Raw genomic sequence first — 23,959 nt, 5'->3', positions numbered from 1 at the left:
ACTCAAAGCTTTTGTAGAGGTCATCTAATCTGTTTGGTTGAGAAGATCTGTCCTCCCACAGACTCACCTCCAGCACTATAAAGGAATACCTTCCTGATGACGATCTCTCTTTGCAGTGGTACATCATCTCTGGCTGTTCTAGAAGCAACATCTTCTATTATGAAAATTTAGGAACTACATCAGAAATAAGAGTTCTTCTTGCATAGACCACATCATTGGACTACTACAGGATTCAGGACATTCACAATGAGCATTAGTGAAGACGACGTGGAGAAGTTTCTTGATGGCAACCCTGCTTTTGCCAAGCAGTACTTTGAGAAGAAACTGAAAACAGAGTCCTGCGATGACAATGAAAGTGAAATTCTTTTTGAGTTGATACAAGACATGCAAGAAAGCATCAACATGGAGAAAGTTGTATTCAAGACTTTGAGAAGAATCAGGTCCCTTATTCATGCTGATCGCTGTAGTCTTTTCATGTACAGGCAAAGAAACGGCACACCTGAACTTGCAACAAGGCTTTTCAACATTCAAGAGGGAAGCACGCTGGAGGAATGCCTGGTTTCCCCTGACTGCGAGATAGTCTACCCGCTGGACTTAGGCATTGTGGGCTACGTTGCGCAAACCAAGAAAACCATGAACATCCAGGATGTCAGTCAGGTAGGTTTGCTGTTCATTCATTTACTCAGTAGACAAAAGGCTTGCATGCTTACTGGTTCAAAGGGGTGAAGACACAGAAGGGCATCTTGGTCCCACAACTGGGAGCACTGGAACTGGTGTGTAGTGAAAACTAATGCACCAGTAATCTGTGTGCAAGTTGCTTCCAACTGCATTTATGGAGAGAGGTGAAGCTAAACTCATCATAGAATCATAGTCATGGAATCACAGAATCAGAAAGGTTTGGGTGGGAAGAGACCCTAAAGATTATCCAGTTACAACCCCCTGCTATGGGGCAGGATTGCCACCCCCCAGCTCAGGCTATCCAGGGCTCCATCCATCCTGGCTTTGAACTTCTCCAGGAACAGGGCATTCACAAATTCTCTGGGCAACCTGTGCCACTGCCTCACACTCTGAGTGAAGAATTTCCTTCTGATATCTAATCTTAATTTCCCCTCTTTTAGTTTAAAACCATTCTTCCTTGTCTTACTGTTCGTGTAAAAAGTGGGTCTCTCTCCTGCTTATAAGATCCCTTTAGATACTGGAAGGCCTCAATGAGGTCCTCCCACAGCCTTCTCTTCTCTAGGCTGAGCAAGCCCAGCTCCCTTAGCCTTTCTTCATAGGAGAAGTGCTCCAGCCCTCTGATTGTCTTTGTGGGCAGACTCCAACAGTTCCACACCTTTCCTGTGCTGGGGGCCCCAGGTCTGGATGCATTACTGCAGATGGGGCCTCAAAGGGCAGAGCAGATGGGGACAATTCCCTCCTCCTCCCTGGTGCCACCCTACTTTTGATGCAGCCCAGAACACAGTTGGCCTTCCAGGCTGCAAGCACACACTGATGACTCGTGTCCAGCTTTTCATCCACCAGAACTCCCAAGTCCTTCTCAACAAGGCTGCTCTCAGTGAGTTCTTCTCCAGTCTATATACCTATCTGGGATTGCCCTGACACCAGCTGTGACTGGCCTCCACCTGAACATAGAACTGTTGACTACAGCCCTTTGGCTGAGACTATCCAACCAATTCTTTATTCACCAAATAGTCTAGCATGTGGACTAATTGTAACCTGAGTATGGGTGATTTTCACCAAAAGCAGCAAAAAGCACACTCTTTCAGCAGACAATGTGCAGTGCAGTATTGAGAGGGGTGCAAGGAATTTCAGTGTTTCATTCCTATGGCCTTCATAACAATACCTACCTCTCATACTCCTCAGTTGAATCACATAAATCTGAATGGCTGGAATTACAATCTGCTTGCCCTAATCGTAGATATAAAACTAAAATCCATGTGACCCAAATATGGCATTTGGGATTACTCCACCTATTATTTGCTAGATACAGAGACCATCTGTTCATATGCCCATTTGTTGCTTAGTATGATCATATCCAAATGCTTTGGTGAAATCTTCCTTGATCTCCATAGAACACACTAAGATATTGACTTAGTTTTGCAGTCATTCTTTTGCAGAATATGCATCAGAATATAACTTAAAATTTTAAGGTTCTCTCTTCAGACATTTCTCTAAGAATAAGTAAGGACTTCAGAACTGGGAGCCAAGAGCTGCACTCCAACTGTAACTCTTTCAGGTGCTGCCACTATTATGACAGTTCTTTTGAAGGAAACACAAACATTTAATTGCTTGGTCTACCCTAGTTGGCAGGGAAGGCTAGCAGTAGAGGATATGTAGGGAGAAGGTGCGGTAGAGTGATAGTTCTTTCAGGAGCAACATTTTGATTGCGATCAGAGACAACAAAGCTCTGGGCTTTTAATAATTCAGATAAGAGGAGCTGTAGTTGACAATTCGTTCAGCTGAGCAGGAAGATGATGGTTCAGTAAGACCCTTCCCACATTTCCCATCAGAAGGAGAAAAAGTATGAGTATGTCATTGTGCAGGACACTGGGTTGTCTGCCTTCCTCACATTACCCTTTCTATGTTTCATTTTCTTTTGGCACTGAGAGACAATGACACTGACATCACACTGAGTTCTCTTCATACTGCTCCTATAGCATGACCTAGTGCTTTCCCGATGGCAGTTCTCTCAAGGATAGGACTCCTTGTGCAGTCAAACCCTGCTGTTGCTATCTGCATATTGCAAGCCTGTCCAACAAGCTCCTTGGAGAGATGGGGCTGAGTTGCTCAAAGTGCTGGGGGAGAGTGCCAGGAAAACGTAGGTGGTGCCTGCTGCATCCTCCTCAAAGCTCTCCTGCCCACTATCCCAAAGACAAAGGTCCAACATCACGGTGGTTTGTACTGAGGTCACCATAACATCTTTCCTAATGTTCCCCAATATCAGTAAAAAAACGTTTGGCACATATAGTGGCTGCAGGTTGATTTCCCATGCCTGCTGCTGCTCTTTCATTCAAGAAGGAACGATAAACTGTAACTGTAAGACTAAGGCTGAAGATACACTAATAGAGAAGGGAATCCTCTGGACAACAATTTTTTATCAGGAGAGCCAAGGTCTAGATTGTTCCATGCAGAAAAATGAGATTGAATGAGATTCCTAATGACTGTAATATAAAGCATGGTTTATAAACTGTAGCTACACACTACTGCATAGAAATTGGTTACATGCACCTTGCAGTGTTAATACAACACTGGAGAAAATTATACAGGAGCTATAATGAAGGAAGTCAGTTGTCTGAGGATGATTAGTGGAGACCCTCCTTGTTCTCACAGAGTTCAACATGTTAAATGATTATAGTTAGCAAGATCTTTGTAAAAAGCACGTGTATTGCAACCAATCAGCAGCCATAGCCAGTTCTTTGATACTAGTTCTATTACCTGTTCATTATGCAATTTTCTACTAATTTTTTATCTTCCTCAATGTTGTAAGCAAAACTTTTCTCTAGACAGCTTGCCTCAAGAATCTATGCTTTGGTTTGGCTTTAAGGCTACAAATATTGTTTAAAGTGCTTAATCTGTAAACTCTCCTTTGAACAGTGTCCCCAGTTCAGTTCATTTGTTGATGAGCTCACCGACTACACTACAAAAAGCATCCTTGCAACACCCATCTTGAATGGCAAAGATCTAGTTGCTGTCATTTTGGCTATTAATAAGCTGAACGGCCCATTCTTCACCAACTCTGATGAAACAGTAAGTGGTCAATAGTTCAGTTGTTGCATTGCTGTACAACATGTATAACATGGGTAATACATCCCTCTACATTAGGGATGTCTGCTTTACTGAAGCACCATGGTGTAAATTTCCTTACAGGGGACCCACCCTGTAACAGAAGAGGCTTCTTATGAAGATACTTATCTCAGAAATCTTTCAGGGAAGTTACAGTGGGATAAGCCTTATCTCACACTGGTGCAAAGCAAAGCATTTATCCAGGAGAATTACCATGACATTGCTGAAGTGGTGTTATGAAATCCAATATACATGAGACTGCTACTGCATTTGACCCAATTCCATTGTTTTTCTTTACAGCTTTTCCTGAAGTACCTGAATTTTGCTTCCCTAAACCTGAAAATTTATCACTTGAGTTATCTTCACAACTGTGAAACTCGAAGAGGCCAGGTAAGAGCAAGGATGCAAATTGGGCTGTATCTTAAAATCAAAAGCACTTTTTCTGGTTTCAGAAATATAGATGATCTGCTTCAGAGATTTGTGTCTAAAGAGCAGAAAGAAAAGGCAGCCCCTGGATGCTTTCACATACTCCCTCTTCCTCAGTCTTTCACCGTGTCTGTTTGCTGGTAAATACAGATATTGTGCAGAGTTCAGGTGATGGAACACTCTTGAGGCATTTATCTACTTCAGACAGCAGCACTGAAAGATCTCCCAAAACAATTAAGAACACTATAATATTATATTTTATGCTTATAAAAATACTATAGAATTTCTTCTTAGTGAAAGCAGAATGATTCTCATCTGCCTGATCTATTTCTCTCCTTCAGTAGAAATCAATGAATTTCAGGTATTTTGAATGGAACCTGTTCAGTCACAAGTTTTTCCCATGGTTTATTCTTTGCACAGTTCTTTCCACAAACCAGTGAATGGTGTCCAGGTGATACAGCCATCTAGCAATGCTAAGTAATTTAACTGAGGTAGAATTAGCCAAAGTTCATTCCTCTTGAGGGCTTAGCAGGCGTGGGGGGGCATGGAGTCTAAAAGGAAAACACAAACCCAAGATGTGGAAGAACCAGTGCATCCTGCAGGGTGTTCTGACCTGGGCTTGAACCCTGGAATCAGATGTTCATATGTCACCGCTGTATTAGCAGATCCCACAAAAGGCGGAAAAGAAAAACTAAACTAGCTCAACTAGCAGATGTTTGGCCATCTAGATCAAAAGGTATCTGCAACAGTTAACACTGTTTGTTGCTTTAGACTTAGAACTACCTCAGTACAGTCTGAGCAAACAGCATTCTCAAAGATGTGTGAGATTTTTATATTGAAAAAACACCTGCACATAAAACATCATGTGCAAAGAGAACACAGTCTGCTTGTTAGACTGTAATCTGTTAGAGTCTTAGTAGATCACATAATGCCCTTCCGTCATGCGTTTCTTTCAATCCTTGTCACTGCATTTGTGGCTTTCAGCCTCACATATTGCATGCAGTAAAAGAGCAACGATGAGCCACTGCTCATTTTCCATTAACAATTTGCATGGCAACAACACTGTCCTATCTGTGGGATGCTAGTAGTATTTAGTAGTATTTCTGTTCTAAAGACCTTAGTCTTTACAACAGTGCCAGAGCTTTCACATCCCAAGGGTCAGAAACAGAGAGCAATGCAGGCCAGAACTGTATATGATGTTTGCTAGCCCTCAGAGAAGCAATGAGTCACACTTTTCCTGACCGTGGCCAAGCAGTAGTGCTCCGTGTTCCAAGCATAGGTCCAGTCAGCTTCAGGTAGAGGCTACCAGCACTTCTAGGCACTGGCACTGTTGTTTCCTTTGCTCTGACAGCAAAGCACCCAATCAGGAACACAGGCAATAGCAAAGGTCAGCATCTGCATAGATGGCTTCCTTATCATTTCAGAGATAACAAAGCTCCCCTTATGACCACAAAGACCTACTTTTTACTATTAGAAACATCTGCCTAATTCACTGCAGAACCTCCATTTTTACAGATGAAATAGCCTAGTAGGAAAAGCTTTCTTAAGGTTATATCCACACTGTGTTGCATGGGGTAGAGGGTCATAGGACAATGCGCACACAAGATCTGTGCAAAGCCTTTAAGGAAAGAGTTGATTCAAATATTTCCAACTCCAGCCTTTAGACTTTGCAAGATTTTACTCATGGATATAAAAAGTAAGTGTACAGTCTGTTTGGCACCATTACCTTTGTAAGACTGGCCCTTAGCACAGTACTCTTGATGGCATGACTAGTCCTCAGAATGCATCTCTCCTTAGTAATTCCCAGTGTAAATAAGCAATGAATTTACACTTTGCAGTTGCACTTTTGCTATTGCACTGGGACTGCAGTATAAAAAAAAAAAAACACAGTTACCTTATTAATGCAAACACAACTGGGAAGTCTAGCTTCAAGGGAAAGCTATGCTTACAATTGGCTTTTATCCTGCAGGTGCTGCTGTGGTCAGCTAACAAGGTCTTTGAGGAATTGACAGATATTGAGAGGCAATTCCACAAGGCCTTCTATACTGTGAGAGCATATCTGAATTGTGACAGGTACTCAGTAGGCCTCCTGGACATGACAAAGCAGAAGGTGAGTGTTCACTGATGAGCTACAGATATTTCTGATTGCTACTATCCACAGCTGACTGATTTGTGGAGATAAGGTTTATTGGGACAATCAAACTCCAAGCTAGGTTTAAGTCATTATTCCTGCTTTGATTTGCATTTTTAATTCCACTGTACAAATGAAAAACATAGGATGAAGAAAAGAGGAGGAGAATAAAGAGTTTATCACTGGGATGGGACTATCTGAAGAGGCAGAGGACAAGAATGGAGACAAAGGAGAGGCAAACGTGTTTAATTGTCAAGCATCAATCCCAACCAAAGCCCACACTGCAAGCACAGCCTCAGCAAGTCTTTGGCTGCCAGAAATAAAATAAGATGCCAGTAGAGCAACAAAACAGGCACTCACTTCAAGACCTCATCCACATGCATATTATCAAGGCTTCAAGGTGAAATTTGGCTTCAAGGAAATGCAGACTAAGAGCATCTGAATTACCTCTACAGCTCTGATTTGTTCTGATTGTTTGCAAGCTGACTGACAAGCTTTACATGGGAGTTACACAGCAACATTTACATAGCATCTCTGCTTTACTTTGGCATCAGGCTAACTGAGGCTACCACTGACTTTGATTTCCACCACATTGCCTGAGCCCTTACAGCACTTGGTCATGTGAGGAGATATACTAAAAGATCATTATTTTGGTAAAGCATTATAACATAGCCTAGTAGAAACTGTTCTTTGGGCTTAGTGAGGTAGAAAATCAGCCCAATTGAAACACTCTGGAAAATGAGGAACATGGAAAATACAGAAATAGGTGCTTGCTCTGTGCATACAGTCCACACTGTTCACTGATTGATGTCTTGTGTATAAGCTGTAAATGGCCATATGCAACCTTGTAAGGCACCTGACTCTTTCTGGCTTAGGTACACCATTGTGCTGCCCAGCCTTGCTCTAGCCATGTTGTTTCATGTCTTGTTCACAGAGTACCAAAACCAGCATAGTAAAGCAGCAGTTACTCTGAAATTTGAGGCAAAATGCACTTTTCTACTCTAAATATACTTCTTTTCTTTGAAAAACAGGAATTTTTTGATCTATGGCCTGTCCTGCTGGGAGAAGTTCCCCCTTACTCAGGACCTCGCACTCCGGATGGCAGAGTAAGCGACAGCCATATTTCTTATAGTCTTACATAGTCTTACATAGTCTTACGGTCTTATTGTCTTGATGAATTATCTCACCACTATATTTAACACTGCTCTTCTCTTCTTTTTCTTTGCAGGAAATAGTCTTTTACAAAGTCATTGATTATATATTACATGGAAAAGAAGACATTAAAGTCATCCCGTAAGTGCCCAGACTGCTGCCACTGTTTGTGTGTGCTTGGTAAAGACACAGAGTGCAGCGGAAACAAAGGTTGTCCCTGATTTAAAGATGTTCATAAAGAGATATGCAGAGGACTGATACAAGACTGAGTAAGAAGCCAGAATGTAGGATGCTGTTTCAACTCATATTTATGTGGGACAAAGGTTTTTTCCAGGGCAGTGGGATTCTTCCAGCTTCTAAGTCAGGCTCCAAGAACCAGCAACAAGCAATTGTTTCTGTGTGAGAATGAGCTGCTTTGACTGCCTGCAGCTTTGCCATTGTCTGTGCTAGCCCAAGGCATCACTCCTCCTTGATATCTTTCCTGTGCTCGCCTCTGAGCCCATCCAGCTTGCCCTGATGCTGAGGCATCTGCAGTCGCAGCCCTGCCCACCATTCATCTGGATATCTTCTCGACCCACACAGTCCCTCCTGTTCCTCTGCCTGTCCTCTAGCTTCTTTTCTGCTCTCTTCTCCTTTGGTCACCCCCCTCAAGGCTGTCTCTGACTTTTCCTCCTCTCTTTACTCTACCCTGAGACTCTCGTTCTGAAAATCACCTTCACTTCCTGCCACTGAGTTTTGCGGAGTACATTTGGGCTTCATTCCAGTGGGCTCTGAGGAGACTTCCCCCACCAACCATCCTCTTCTCTAGTGGTTTAACTCTCCAAACTGCTACTTCTGTATGGTGTTTCTCTCCTCAATGTTCACCTACAAAACATGAGAAGGGAAACATAAATGGCTGCATTTGCAGGATGCTCCCCTCTCATCAAGCTTCTTAGCCACCCACTTTCATCTTCATGTATCCTGCTTCCACATATAGATACACGTGTACCCTCCACATCCTCAGATGCCTACCAGCATACTTCCTCACGTCCCTCAGCACTTCCACTCACCACTTGTCCAACTGCTGTAGGATGTGGCTAAAGGTCTCCTTGAGGACACAGTAGAAGTTTTACCTGTGCTGGTCACACCACTACGCAGTAATATCCACCTGTTATGCACCTTCATGCTTCAAGAAAAGCTCCCATGATAGAAATTCAGCAGGGTTAATCTGGCTGACTCTTAACCGGAGACTTTCTTTTCTTTTTCTCTATGCTGTAGCTCTGAAACATGACCTGCACTACCAGGAATACTTTTTTCTTAACTCAAGTGCTTTGCTGAGTATATTCTATGAGCTAATCTGTACTGAATCCTTGAAAGAAAATATTTACTTGTGTAAAAAATTATGCTTGTGCATGTAGGTCCTCTGAAAGTAACAAAACTGCTTGATAGCTGAGAGTGAAATGCATATGTAGATTGTGCAGCCAGCTCTGTTATCATTGTCCTTCAATAAATACATACTCTTAATTATCCTTTTCCATTTTCTTTCTATCAGAAATCCTACGCCAGATCACTGGGCACTAGTTACTGGACTGCCAACATATGTGGCTGAAAGTGGGTTTGTAAGTGCATAGCTTGGACTTCATTAAGGCTTTCTGAAATGAAGTTTCATTAAAGCTACTTTTCAGGTTTTGTTTGTTTTGGCATTTTAATCAACTTCTGTGTCCAATTTGTAAAATACATATGTATTTCTTTTTGTGATCCCCTAGATTTGCAATATTATGAATGCTGCTGCAGACGAGATGTTTAACTTTCAGGTAATGTGAACACTTCCACTTCTATGAAGCATTCCACTTTACTTACAGAAATGTAATTCAGAGTCAATATCAGGCACATAGGTATTTTTTTCATCAGAAGTCATGATATGAAATTGGATTGCTGCTGTATTTAGAAAACAAATTAAGCATATAGTGTCTTTTTGCTTGCTATTTCTTCAAGGAAGGTCCTCTAGACGAATCAGGATGGACTATCAAAAATGTTCTCTCCATGCCAATAGTCAACAAAAAGGAAGAAATTGTTGGTGTTGTCACATTTTTTAACAGAAAAGATGGGAAGCCATTTGATGAACAGGATGAGACCCTGATGGAGGTATAATTCCTTACCGTGTCTGGAAGAAGTTCATATGGTTGAGAGAGGTTATTTTTTTTCTCACAGCGCTCCTGCAAACATCCCCCAGTGTTCTGCAACTAAGTTTCTTAATAGGTTATGCAGTAGATGGAAAGTTTTGAAGGTGACTCAATGAAAGTTGGATGCTTTTGAAATTTGTAAATTCACCTATGTTTAGATTATTTTGTTTCAGCATTCTTAGATTGGACACCTAGCTATCAACAGCTATGAGGTAGTAATGTGACTATATTGACCTGTGCTCAGATACTGCTGGGCAACTCCCTCTGGCAATTACACAGAAGTAATCAGTGTGGCTGTGATTCAAGGTGTGGCCAGCTGCTGAATCTACAAACAGTAGCGCTAAGTGAAGCCACTGTGGCTGAGAAATGCTTCTTTTTCATTTCAATCCAACATGGACATATAGATCTTGGCATCCACTATCAATCAGAGCATTTGCTGAAATACTTTTACTACCAAATAAACAACCAAGCAAAAAAAAATCAATTCAAATTGGCCACTGAGCAGCAAATAAGATAAAAGCAAACAAAGTATGACTAAACAGATGTGAAAGGTGACAAGACCATCATGCTTTCCCTTGATATGAGGGTTCCTAACCTGCTATCATGGTTGTGACTGCAGCCTTTCCCATAGACATGGGGTAGTATACTGAATACTTGTAATAACATATGCAAGTAGGACAAAGGGTCCTCGAATCTGCATGGTATGGACAGTCTTAAGATCTAGGCAGATCCACCAGCTGGGGAGCTGCTGTGGTGAAGAACAGTTAGAGGAACAAACATGCAATTGCTCATTGCTAAACTTGGGGCCAGACTGGAGCTCATGTTTCTATAATAATATATTATACAGCATTATCTTTCTGTGGCCATAGGAAACAGACACTTTGGTTACTTCACTGTTTCTCTTTTTCCTCCTCTCCAAGTCCCTGACACAGTTTTTGGGCTGGTCAGTACTCAACACAGATACATATGATAAGATGAACAAACTGGAGAACCGGAAAGATATCGCCCAGGATATGGTGCTCTACCACGTGAAGTGTGACAAGGATGAAATTCAGGAAATTCTGGTAATGACTTGCAATGTACAGTACTCCTGTTAGCATACTGCTCAGTGCTCAACAGCAGCTGTGTCTGTGGGACAAGGTCTCCCATCCCATATAAAGTCTTCCAGCCATGGAAGCCTTCACACTATAGCAGAACAAGTCTTTATTTTGACTTGAGGCTTTCTGCTCTCTGCCCCAGCATGCTGTGCCTAAGCCAGGCCTGGAGGTGGGCTCATGCAGATGCTGCTCAGGACAGGCTGTAGGGTGTGAAAGAGGAGCTAATTTATATCCTAAAACCATCTTGGTACAAAAGATACGGAGTCGCTAAGCCTGGCTGAGACACAGGGAATTTTCTAGGGGAATTTTTCAAGTGGAGGAAAAACAAGCCAAAATTAAAGCAAGAGATAATGTTCCTTCAAGGAAGAATACGTTGAAGGATCAGAAGTAAAAGCAGAGTCTGAGAGGAAAATATGATTTATCAGAGCTGCCTCCTGTAGGTTCACCCTAGATTACCCCCAAGCTTTACAGCACACAATCTTGTAAGATATAGTAGTCAGTGTAACCTGTCCATGCTCTTTGCAGCCAACACGAGAAAAGCTGGGGAAGGAGCCAAGCGAGTGTGAGGAAGAGGAGCTGGCAAGTATTCTGGTAAGGGCAGTGTGCAGGTGAACTTGGAAGTGTAGCAAACAACTACTGCCTGGGTGGAGGCAGGGGAGAGTTGCTGGAGTTGGTAGATATCAACGAGGCACATGGTGAAGGGCAAAGGTGAAACACACCTGCCCCTCCTGTGTTCTGTGTGATTACCAAGCAGCAGAGAATGCCTTCCTGTGAAGTGCCTGCTTAGTGCCTCCTTATCACAAGGGGTTCCAAAGTCCAACTGGGAACATGCCATGTGCCTTGAACTATCATACATTTTCTTCACAAGAATGAATGAGGAATTTTAAAACTTTTCCTGAGTCTAAGACCTGACAAGTTTGGATTCTCCAAACTACATCAAATTAAAAAGAAGAGTGCTTAACAGAATGCAAACAATATCTTGTGCCAGACCAAAACAGTTCTCCCTCCTCCCCCACTAACAGGGCTATTTTAACGGAGGAAGAGGGATAACATTTTTGCTCATCTGTACTAAATCCTTGAAGGAAAATATTTACTTATGTAAAAAGTTGTTCATCCTTGTGCATGTATGTCCTTTGGAAGTAATGCGATTGCTCCTAACCCTGACCCTAACCCTAACCCTAGCCCTAACCCTAACCCTAACCCTAACCCTAACCCTAACATAGCCCTGTTAGGGCTGTTTTTGTGTCACATTCTGAAACAGATGTCTTCCAACAGCATCAGACTGATAACTTCTTATTTAGCAAAACCACTTCCAGGTATTTCTAGAGACAGCATAAATACCATAGCAACAAACCATTTTGCCTTTCACAGAAAGAGCAACTCCCAGGGCCCAGCAAGTTTGAAATCTATGAGTTCAGGTTCTCAGATTTCGACTGCACTGAACTGGAGCTTGTGAAGTGTGGCATTCAGATGTACTATGAGCTTGGCGTGGTGAAGAAGTTCCAGATCCCACAGGAGGTAACTAACCCTAACCCAGGACCCCCACCTCGTTCATGAGTCTGGAGCATGAAGCTGGCCACTTCTGCTCTGTACAGCGGTGGGAAGCTCTGTGGGCTACCAGTATGCGTTTGCTACCAGGCCTCTACAGACTGAGACTGCACCGTGCAAAAATCTGCCTACCTTATTATCGAACCTTACTTAACCCCAAAGTCTTCAATTCGCAAATTCAAGGCTTTTTGAAACAGTCCGTGTCAGTCAGATTAGGAAAACGCGTTTTCGTTCCCCGTTCTCTTCGAGGGATGTTTCGGCACATGCTGTGAGTTTTATCCCCATCTAGTGGGACCAGCGGATTGCTGCACAGAGAGCCTCCCGCCGCACGTCCCTCCCGCACGTATCGGGTGGCCGGCAGGAGTGCAGGAGGGAAACGAAGGGCTCTGCACAAGGGTTACCTCCGTGCTTCTTATCCACAGCACGAGTCAGTTATAAGCATTCAAAATGTCCACTCTGGAACGACGCTCCTGGTGCAGATGTGAAGAACAGCCATTCTCTGCTGCCCCTTTAAGATTTAAAATAATGAATACTCTCTTATTCCCTCTCCAATGGAAAAAAACCTCTGTAGATAAAAGGGAAATAAGCAGAACACAGGTGGACAAAAACAGTCGGATATTTAATGCTCTGTATTATAACCACGTAGGGGATAAACATTCCATCTCTACAGAGAGACCTACAGAGCCATCTCTCTTGAAGGTCTGACTGGTATCCATTATTTCTATGCATTGTCTTTATTCCAAAAGCAGCAGCAGCCAGCTTCACCCACAAGCCAGCTGACATCAAACACCCTCCTCCCAATTTCAGGTTCTGGTGAGGTTTGTGTACTCTGTCAGTAAAGGCTACCGGAAGATAACGTACCACAACTGGCGCCATGGCTTCAACGTTGCACAGACCATGTTCACACTTCTCATGGTAAGGTAACACCATCCCTACTCATTCTGTGGCACGGCTTTACCCCAAGTAAGGCAGATGTCATGGCTCGGAGACATGCAGGGCTCCCTTCAAACCCTACATAGGATTGGTTTGTCACTTCTACCACCATATGAGGCCCCAGTTTACATTAACTGCATGCACTGTAGGCACAGACATGTCTGGTATTGAAGAGCCTCCAGCTTAATCCGTCTGCATGGTATGGTGAAGGACTGCAGGACATCCTTTCCTCCAGTAGTTTCTGGCAATGAGTGATACTAGCTCAGATGAAGACAACCACACATTTCCCATTTGTAGGCAGAACAGCCACGTATGTAAGCCCATTGCTAAGTCTGCCTCATCTCCCTGGAGAATTGTGGAAGGATGAGACGTCACGGCCCTAAGTTGAGCCAGGGGAGGTTCAGGTTGGATACCAGAAAAAAATTATTCTCAGAAAGGGTAGTAATGCATTGGAAGAGGCTGCCCAGGGAGGTGGTGGACTACCATTCCATGAGGTGTTCAAGAACCTTGTGGATGTGGCACTGATGGATGTGGTTGGTGGGCACGGTGGGAGGGAGCTGACAATTAAACTTGGTGATCTTAGTGGTCTTTTACAATCTTGAAGACTCTTTGATTGTAGTATGAGTGTAGCAAAGTGCCATTTCTCATGGGTGAGAGATGCCCACAAAAGAACAGAGGCATCAGAAGTGCTCTAGTCACCATAGGCTTGTGATGGATCAGCCCTACGGCCCAGCACTGAAGGCATGCAGGTAGCTGTCAGGGTGCAAGCGCCCCAATGGCATAATGCTGCTGTAGCAGCAGGCAACCAACCTTGCAGATGGGCATCAAGCATATACACACGACAGGCGTCTACTTGAGTCTGAAACCTTTTGTTTCCAGTTGCTTCCCCATTTTGATCTAAACATGCTGTATGTAATATCTATCTTTGTTCCAGTTCTCCTGGGCTGTCTCAGTGGGGGTTGTCCAAGTCACAGTCCCATACCTTTTCCTGTAAGACATACTAACAGATGGCATGCACATTTTCACCCTCCAGACAGGCAAACTGAAGCGCTACTACACAGACCTTGAAGCCTTTGCAATGGTAACTGCTGCTCTGTGCCATGATATAGACCACAGAGGAACCAACAACCTCTACCAGATGAAGTAAGTGCTTTCTTGCCACTTCCAACCATTTCCTGCTTCTCTTGCGTGGAGTGGATTCAGGCTGTGATCCCACTAAACTCCTGCACAGCTCTGTTATATGCAGGGTAACAGTCTTACTTGTCAATTAACTTCTCTTTTCTGCATACTGTAAACTTGGGCTCTGCCTCCTAGCAGGCTGCCCTCAGCTCTTTGGTTAAACCAAAGCTCTACACTGTTGGTACAAGGTAGGCCAGGTGCAATGCAGGCATTTAGTGGTCTGAGCATCACAGGAGAAGCAGGATGCTTCCATGACCATCCTGGACATAGGAAGCATGCTTTCTGCTGGAAAGCACTATGCATAGCACTGACTTTGCTGCCTGCAGAAACCTATCACATATGTGAGGATGTGAGTTCTGCTTCCAGTAGCTGATTGAAAAAAAACAGCAAGGTAGTGTCAGATCATAGCTCTTCTGCAATGCTTTTTGGCTGTGCTATCCCACTGCTTTCTGGAGCTTTGAAAAAATGTAAGTGAAGCTGCAAGTTCATCACAAGTGCTTTGAATATGAGATCGTCTTGCACTTTGCCTAGGAAGATGTTCAAGGACCAGTGGTTTTTCAGTTCCTATTAACAGATGCCAAAACGTACTGTTTCAGGAACTTAACAAGAAGTTCATTATGCCCAATAACGAAAGTTCTACTAAGAAAAACAATTTAGGTGAAATCCACAGGCAGAAGAATACTATATGCAGTGTACAAATAACTATAAGCAGAGTCACCTGTTGACAATATTACTCCTAAGCTTTTGCTAGATAAATTGAATGTTCATGACAAATATCAGATAGGATACTTTTTTTTTAAGTGCTATACTAACATATTTTATTTTTCCCTTATGCTACCAGATCTCAAAATCCTTTAGCTAAACTTCATGGATCTTCAATTTTAGAGAGACATCACCTGGATTTTGGAAAGTTTTTGCTCTCTGAAGAGGTTTGTTATTAACTGTAATATAAAAGCCTGAATAATTTAACTGCAGTGACTTTTTTTTTAATCAGTAAACACCAGGCTGTCAAATTCTGTGACCCATGGCCCACAGTTTGAGCACAGGGTATATCTCTGGTTTGGGTTTCTGAGGTTCTACAGCCAGCTCATTCTCTTCCACTCTCAAGTGTTTTCTTCTCCCTAGTGACCAGAACATTTACATGACCTGGATTCTTCAGAAGCCATATCATTAGCCCCTTTAGGAACACACGAAACACAAGATTGTCTCCTGTAGTTCCGAGGAACCAAGGCCAATACACCCCCCAGCTAACTTTCCATTTCAGGCAAATTGGCAAATTCAAGGTGTATCAAGGTGCAGACACTGACCCTGCTCGTGAGTACAGAGGGAGACCAGGCACCAGCAGATCTTAGGGAAGCAAGTTGCAGCTCTAGAAAAAAAAAAGCAATTTTGAGAAAGCAAGATTCCCAGTAGCTCACAGCAGCACAGGACTTGTATTTTGCAGCTTCCTTTTCTTTTTCAGTCACTGAATATATGCCAGAACCTCAACCGGAGACAGCACGAGCACATGATTCATCTGATGGATATTGCCATTATAGCTACAGATCTGGCACTCTACTTCAAGTAAGTTGGTCACGTACACTGTGGGTGAAGAGCTGCATGCAGCTGGAGCTGTACAAAGACAAAATGTGATGTTTTGCTCTGAGAGCCCCTCTGGTAGCAAACATTGCCTATGGAGGACTGTTTTTAATGTCAGTAATAGAGCTTCCAGGAAGAATTCAAATTGTTCAAAAGAATTTTGAATTTGATTAATTATATCATGTATTGACTTTCAGCCTCCTGTCTACAATAAGGCCCCATATGATCCCCTAACCAAAATAAAGAGATGATTTTTTTTATAACATTTCAGCACTAAAAATACTTACTAATGGTCAATGGTTTGGCCAGCATTCCATTAAGTTCTCTGGGAGAGCAACAACACAACTCAAATAGTAAGTGGTTCATTATAGGTGAATACTTGGTTCATAGTCTATTTCACTCACCAAAGCCAAAAACTTAGGACCATGTTGTCATATCCACTAATTTCTTGGGGCATAAGCTGGAAGTCTATGATATTTGACATCTTAAGTAGCAAAGAACTTTCAAAATGTGCTTTGAAGTACAGGGCCAGAGATTACTTCTGTGTTTTACACTGAAGGATGGTTACACACAATATAAATAGTAAAAAAAGAAAAAGAAAAAAGAAAAAAGATTACGAGGAAGGAACCCTAACCCCAACCCTAATCCAGTTCACTTACTTTGGAGGTTTGGTGATTGTATGGGAACAGATATCTGCACTTCCCTTCCATACCAGGTAGGAATTAGCTGGTCTTTGTCATCTGTATGTGAAGAATTAATTTAGATCAGATTCCAGGTGAAAAAATGTGGACAGAGCACATAGTCAAGCTTCATTGTGTATATGGCCTAAAGGTCCTTCTTTGTCACTAGCATTGAACCAGCAGATTTTTCAAGATTTCATGCCACTCAAAATGTGGGCGTGTGGTATATAAATCCCTCCCTGGAATTTGCTTCCCATATTTAGGTTTATAGCTAATATTAACAAGATCAGACTGAGCAACAGGCAGTCTTACAGGTGCTCTAACACCTAAGCTAGCTCTAAGTTTCTGCTGTTTGCTCAGCATTCAGGCAAAAAGCCTTCTTGTGTTGTCAGGAAAGCCAGAAGCCCTTCTCATTATGCATTACTTGAAGTAGCACATGCTTTCAAGCTTCCTGCTCCAGTCTCACTACTCTGCTTATTATTCCTTTAAGCCATTTACAATAGTTCCCTCTACTTAAAAGAAACAAGTGAAGATGCCTGGTTTTGCTGGGGGCTTCCCTAAAGACATAACTGCCAGGAAAATGTCTACTGGGAGCACAGACATCTATTTTTAACACACCTACTTCATTCTTTTGGAACTTTTTTTTTTTTTCTTTTTCTCAAAGAAAAAGAACAATGTTTCAGAAGATTGTTGATGAGTCTAAGACATATGACAGTACAACTGCCTGGACTGACTACCTGTCTCTGGAGACGACAAAGAAAGAAGTTGTCATGTGAGTAGATCATCTCTTTGAGGGTTAGAGATGTGGTAGTGTCCCTCTTCTGGGGCTGGATGGTGGGAGCTACAAAGCATGCACACATCCACAATAGGTCTGGTTTTAAGAAACATTGTTCTGCTTCAGCAGCAATAGTCCCTAGCTGATACACTCCTTTGTTTTTGATTTCTAATGTAAATTGAGTGAGGAAAAAAAAAAACACACTGGTGTTGTGTGCAGTCAGTACATCCTTGCATTGCCCTTAGGAGGAGGCCAGCATGTGGTAGTGTCCACTCAAATTGGATCTTCTGGAGAAGCAAGGCAAAACCACAGGGTAAAAATGTATTGCTCTGCAAAGGCAGAGCAAAGGGAACCTCATGCATGAGTTGTTCTTCCTAACGAAAATCCATCTGAGTTGCACAATGCTGTTGCAGCCAGCAGAGGCTCTGCAGAACACTCTATGCTTGTGATGAGTTGTACCTACAACCTTGCTGCAGTTTTCACTGTTAAACATCTGCAAGGAACTCAGATGAGTTAGCCTACAGGCACAAGGTTCAGCCTAGTAATGACTGAAGTGATGAACTTCCTAGTGTCAGAAGAGAGCAGTTTCCTAGCACCCCATTTGATCCATGAAGCAGTTCTCGATCCATGTCCCAGTCAGAGCCAAGGCTACAGCAGCCTGCTTTTCTTTATCCACCACTTCAGCACTGAACTGATACACTTGGTAGGACATGCACATCCTGAGCCTCAGGGCTACAGAGAAGAAACTAATTTATTTTTTGTTTTTAGGGCCATGATGATGACTGCCTGTGATTTGTCAGCAATCACTAAGCCTTGGGAAGTCCAGAGTAAGGTCAGGTGCTTGACATACTGCCAGATTTCTCTAGCTTGTACTTGAAAGCATTGTATGTTTCTAAGCTACTCAGTAACTGTGTTGAAGTTTCCTACTAAAACTACTGAAAATACTTCATAATAATAATATTCTTGATGGATAAATCAATCTTTGAAATTATAGTTTTGGAATCTGCAGGGCATTTACATTCACCAAATGGAGCAAAGAAAAAAAGAAGGAAATTGTTCAGGTAGTTGTTGTTGTTTTAGTGCAATACCTCCTGCTTTGTTAGTTGTTTGTTTTTCTGGTAGGAGTTCCTTCCTGAACTGAAGTTAATCAATTACTAGGTAAGAAACACTAAAATTTAAAGGAGGATAAAAATAAATAAAATCCATCTTCCCATTCAGTATGGAAAAAAGGACAGCTGAATAAGTCTTAATAGAAAACCATAAAACTGTGATCACAAGCCAAATCCTTGCAGGACACATTAGAAACATTTCTTAATAGATGAGCAGTGAGCTGACAAGTCCAAGTGCAAAAACGATATCTGGGCCATCACTACTCAGGTGCAATCCCATGGCTACTGTCTGCCCTTCCCAGCAGAAAGACGGGGGCTGGATGTGGGTGTGGAGCAACCCAGGGCTTGGAAGTGAATTTGCTTCAGAGTCAGCCCTGTCCTAACGTCCATCTGGAAATCAAAATCAGTGCTAATTTTACTTTTTCTCTCCTTGGCAATGTAGGTAGCTCTCCTGGTAGCAGCAGAATTCTGGGAGCAAGGGGACTTAGAAATAAGCGTCCTTCAGCAGCAGCCCATTGTAAGTATCCTGTGAGAGCTAGAGGGCGCAGTTCAGACAGTAAATAGAGATTCACTGCAAGCAGGGATGCTCTCAGAGAGATGTGTTTTTCCGTGGCTCCAGGCTTGACAAAATCCACCAGAAAAGTGGGCATTCAAATAGGGAAAATATTTAAATTTGGCGTTGAAAGAACCAAGAATTATTCCTTGAAATTGTCTCCACCCATCTCAGCTTGGTTTTTTGTTTTTTTTTTATTTTTTAAATCATGGAATATCCCAAGCCGTGACAGACCCAGTAGACTTAAAAAAATCACTAAGCAGACTTTCATAGTATATCTCCACAGATGCAACATAAATAATACAGTAATGATTCAGTAAGCAAAATGACCATATTAAAATATAATTCCATGTTCAGAAATGTTTTATAGAATTGAAATTTGATTGAGAGAGGGAAAGGAAAAATTCTGTCCCTGATCTCACAATAGACAAAGAAAGAGCTGTCTACAATTTCTACAGACCAGCACAGCTGAACAGCCCAGCTTACACAACAGGGCAACACTGAGTAGAAAAAAGAATAGTGTTTTCCAGTGCAGTGTTCTTATATATCATGCTGTGATTGTGTCCTACCACAGCCCATGATGGACAGAAGGAAAGCTGCTGAACTCCCAAAGCTTCAAGTGGGTTTCATCGACTTTGTGTGCACATTTGTCTATAAGGTAAGCACACCATTCTATATTCTATAAGGTGTGCACACCATTCTCTCAACACAAAATTCAGGTCCTAGTGTCTAGAGTCCTGGTGCAGCAACAGAACGCAGGAGCACAAGGGCAGGCAGAGGAGATAACAAGGGGATTCCTATCTCTCAATGAATCTGTTCTGCTACCTCTTGAAGAAAAAACATTTGGAGACTTCAAAGAGATCCAAGTCCAAGAAAAGCATGGAATCATCTGTATACCAGATGAGACCAGGAGCAGCAGACAGAACTCACTGTCCTCCTCCTGGCACAGGGAAAGAGGGAGGGAAGGAGAGAAGGAGACACATCCTTCCCTCTGCTCAGGAGGGATGAACTTCCTCCTCTCACCAGCTGCACTCTCTAGGATGCTGCAGGGCCCCTCTCCATGCCATCTGTGCCCTCCCCGTGTAGCCAGCCCAGCAGGCAAGGATCAGGGCCAGTTCTGGGTGCAAAGGATGGGTGGCAAGTCAGTACCTCCACATTGCATGGCATTGATGGCTGTATTTTGGTCAGGAATTTTCACGTTTCCATGAGGAAATTCAGCCTATGCTCGATGGGCTGCTGAACAACAGGAACGAGTGGAAGACCCGTGCTGATGAGTATGATGCAAAGATGAAAGCTCTGGAGGAAGAGAAGAAAAAGGAGGAAGAGAAAATGGCTGCACAGAAAGGTCAGAACCAATACTGATCATTTTGTTCACTTACTCAGTACGCTCTGAGACCTGCAGCAAGACTTGTAGCCCCAACAATGTCAGATGCCAAGAATAGTTTCCTCAGCCTTGCTCCACTAGCAAAGTTTAAAATAGGACTCTAAAATACATTTTTGTCTTCAAGGCCTAGCACCATGATAGGCTGTCAGAAAGGCATCGGAAGCATAGGGGGCTACTTGTGCCTTACAAATGGGCTACATGCAGCACAAGCTCCCATGAAGCTGGGATCAGCAAGAAGTTCTGTGCACCGTCTGTAGTCCCTTGAGAAGTGCAGGGACACATCCCTTTGTACAGGCTTGGCTGATGTGCCATCTCACAGCTTGTGAAGCAGGAGGATTTGAAAATAGCTAACACATTCCTGGGGTAGTAGTTCACCCCATTTCTAGCCCAAATTAGCACCTTGCCAATTTATTTGGGTTGAATCTATTTGCCACTGTCTGTGGGCTAATCTGGATAGCACTCAATCAGTCCATCAGCTGCAGTGAACACTGGATGAAAGCTCATATTAACACGTACTTCATATCTTGAGGGTTTGTTTGGCTCTGAGAAAGGTGGAAGTGGAAGGCTCCTGGCTGCCTTTCCAGGTGCCTGAAAACCACCCTGTCAGAACTTGCTGCCTCTGTTCTGAAGGCTGCACTGAAGCATCTTCTTGTTGCACTACTTGTTCCACTGCTACTCCCTGAACAGCTCCGTAGTTTAGACATTATTCAAATAACAGAGTTTACAGGTCTTATCTCATTTCCATTCTTAAAGTACTGAAAATAAATACTCTGGATATGACCTCTGGGGAGTTATTTCGTGACTGAGTAATCAGTATTTAAGTGAAGAAGGTTTCTGCTAACTCTAAAACAATTCCAAAGTAACTGCACTTACAGTTACTTTGCATAGCAGATATCTCTAGCTTTGCATAGCAGATATCTGCAGGTATTTCACTGACCGTTCAATATCTTACAAGTCCAAAATCTCTGCTGTGGTGAATAAGAAGAGATTCTAGTGCACTTACATTGTACTTCTAATTCTTTTTTTCTTTTTGTATGGCAGATGGAATAACCTGCAACGGAGGAACAGCTCCAAGTTCAAAAACCTGTAGTATACTTTAGATCTATTTCCAAGGCAATACATCCACCCAAAATGAGAATGCCCATGTTTAGAAACAAACAACAACAACAAAAAGTCCTGGCTTAAAATATATATTCCTGCTTGGACAATTTTAATTAGGGTTATGACCAACCAAGGAAGGGCTACATCTCGTTTGCCTTAATTGCATCTCTTCTTGATGCTAAGGGACCCATCCTGTCCTGACTCTCACTGCATTTAACATACCTGATGGTGTCAGATGGCACGTGGCAAGTCAGAGCAATGTTTGGCCCAATATATCAGGTTGCGTGGCCACAGAAGAAACACTGCTCCAGCACTGAAATACTGCAGACCCCAAAGCTAACAAAGCCAGTGAATCTCCCAGATTGTCCATGTGTGCAAGGAATAGCCAGCCAGTGAATCTCCCAGATTGTCCATGTGTGCAAGGAATAGCCTGCAGAGTAGAAAAAGTGAAGAACAGCTAAATTTATAATATCTAAATCTCTGTCTTTGAGGATATCAGAAAGAAATCTGTAGGTGGGGATGAAGCATGAGAACTTTTGAGCTGTTCTAGAAGGCTACATTTCTCTGTAAGTCCAAGGAATGCACATAGTAGTAATTCTGCATTCACTTTGGGAATTTGGGTTGGCTGCTGCTGTGCGCATGATCCCTCAGCTGCAAGACCCAGTAGATGCTGGCTTCACAAACAGGACCCACGTTGTGCACGATCGCAGGCTTTGTGCTGTGACATGCGGTTGTGAGAAGGCAGTGTCATCACTACCCACTGCAGCGCCTCATACAGTTACCCACACAACCTGAACTGTGGCATCTGACTTTGTTCTGTTTTACCTTGTAATGCCAGTGCTATCTAACACATCCTCCTTTGATTGGTATCAGCCCTCCTCCTTTTCTCCTCCTGCTTGAGATGTCTGATTTTCTCAGTCCACTCCAAACTTCAAAAGAGTGATGAATTCTACTCCTTTATTTAAGTTAATTAGTTTTCCTGTTTATTAATGTAACCATGTTAGAATACTCTTATCGTAAAGACCCTTCTCTACTCCCCTGCCCTCTCTCTCTCTCTCTCTCTCTCTTTTACTCAGAGCATGGCGGGCACGTCAGCCATGTAATGAGAGTTCTGATTTGTGGGGATCTTCTTCTATTAGTCCTGCTACCTTCAGTATTTTTATCCCTCAGTAACTTATTTTGCATTACAGAAGTACTGTAAGTAGAAGGAAATTATAGCCATAGCAGTATCTGGTGACTGTTTGGCCAGATCCCAGTGCACTAAGAAGTAATCTTCTGTCGCTATGCAGCTATTGTGTGAGCAGCAAGTTGTCCTTCAAGAGAATACAGAAACCTCTCCACTTGCTCAAAAGCTAAATATGCAGCTAGTAATTGGTTCGTGTTGTATATCTCAGCTTCATCTGCAACCACGTAGGAGGCTTGCATCACATGGCAGCACTTCCAGGACACCAAGCCAAACAAGTTGTTTCCAGTGGGCAATACGCCATGAGATGATCTTATTGTGGTGTGCTAAGAAGTGGGTTCTTAAGATCACTTCAAGTCATTGTAAGCTAAATGCCTGTCGCTGAGAAAAGCTCTCCTTGACTTCAGATGTTTTCCTGGAAATAAAGCCAATAATTAATTCCTTGTCCTGTGTGCTGGATGCTGAAATTGCTGTGGGCGGCACTGTGTGAGTTCAGAGATGCAGGGCTGGCCTGTACAGTATCCGGGCTGGGGCACCCGTGCCCACCCACCTGCATGAGTGCATTTTGGAGACAGAGGGCTGCTCCCCACTTGCCACTCCCATTTCCACTGATGGCAGAGGTGCCCCATGCAGAGCACATGCAGCTCTACCGTGCAAAACCACCTCGTCAGACTGCTTCTGGACATCAGCACTGGTTCCTCAGGCTGCCTGCCTCCTGAGCACTGTAGCCTTGCCCTCTCAAGCACCATTCACTATCTCCCGTTGTGCTCCATGCAGTTTTCTTGCCAACAGAAATGCAATCAAACTGGCTTCGTCCGACTTGTTCCTCAGCTGCCTGCAGCTGACTGCTCCTCATCTTCCTGTGGGAAGCCATGAGCAGAGGCTTTTCTGTTCATTGAATTTCTTTGCAAACTGTTGGTACATAGCATTACTACTATTGTAGTAATGTAGTAATAATATTACTGGTAAAGCAAGTATATATGACAAATAATTACATATCACTACAAGTAAAAAGAATATATAATTACGATCAATTACTTAGATGTGTGCCCATATACATTTCTATACTATCTCAAAGCACTCACCAAATTACTCCTACAATTGGTGCTTATCAATGATGGACAAAGTTGTGCTGATGATGATTCATACCACAGTCTGGAGCCAGCCAGGCACCCCTAGTGTGGC

At 42.9% G+C, this 23,959-nt stretch overlaps 1 protein-coding gene and 1 long non-coding RNA gene across 4 annotated transcripts; one reads left to right on the top strand and one right to left on the bottom strand.

Moving 5' to 3' along the window:
• Positions 1-246: 246 nt before the first annotated feature.
• On the top strand, positions 247-23,196 carry PDE6B (phosphodiesterase 6B). The gene is made up of 22 exons (XM_042823010.1): positions 247-657; positions 3,595-3,747; positions 4,084-4,173; positions 6,179-6,319; positions 7,372-7,446; positions 7,569-7,633; positions 9,024-9,090; positions 9,238-9,285; positions 9,467-9,616; positions 10,575-10,718; positions 11,277-11,342; positions 12,123-12,269; positions 13,107-13,214; positions 14,266-14,375; positions 15,253-15,340; positions 15,874-15,974; positions 17,334-17,441; positions 18,213-18,276; positions 18,996-19,070; positions 19,681-19,764; positions 20,295-20,451; positions 21,532-23,196. Exons 1-22 carry the CDS (start codon positions 247-249, stop codon positions 21,588-21,590), a joined length of 2,511 nt encoding a protein of 836 aa, XP_042678944.1. The 3' UTR covers positions 21,591-23,196.
• Positions 12,727-22,165, bottom strand: LOC122162588. 3 transcript variants are annotated; one of them, XR_006169601.1, is made up of 5 exons: positions 21,814-22,165; positions 20,256-20,402; positions 16,649-16,729; positions 15,719-15,780; positions 12,727-12,807 (listed from the first exon to the last, which is right to left on the bottom strand). It is a non-coding gene; the product is annotated as an uncharacterized LOC122162588 (long non-coding RNA). The 3 variants fall into 3 exon arrangements; XR_006169602.1 differs by lacking the exon at positions 12,727-12,807 and adding an exon at positions 13,762-14,975; XR_006169600.1 differs by lacking the exon at positions 12,727-12,807 and having other exon boundaries at positions 13,762-15,780.
• Positions 23,197-23,959: the final 763 nt, after the last annotated feature.

Source organism: Centrocercus urophasianus, unplaced genomic scaffold (assembly GCF_019232065.1).
Source record: "Centrocercus urophasianus isolate 14NV4802_14NV808 unplaced genomic scaffold, USGS_Curo_1.0 seq_21, whole genome shotgun sequence".
Lineage (NCBI taxonomy): Eukaryota > Metazoa > Chordata > Aves > Galliformes > Phasianidae > Centrocercus > Centrocercus urophasianus.
The sequence above is the reverse complement of the archived record's forward strand: the minus strand, read 5'-3'. Positions and strand labels throughout refer to the sequence as shown.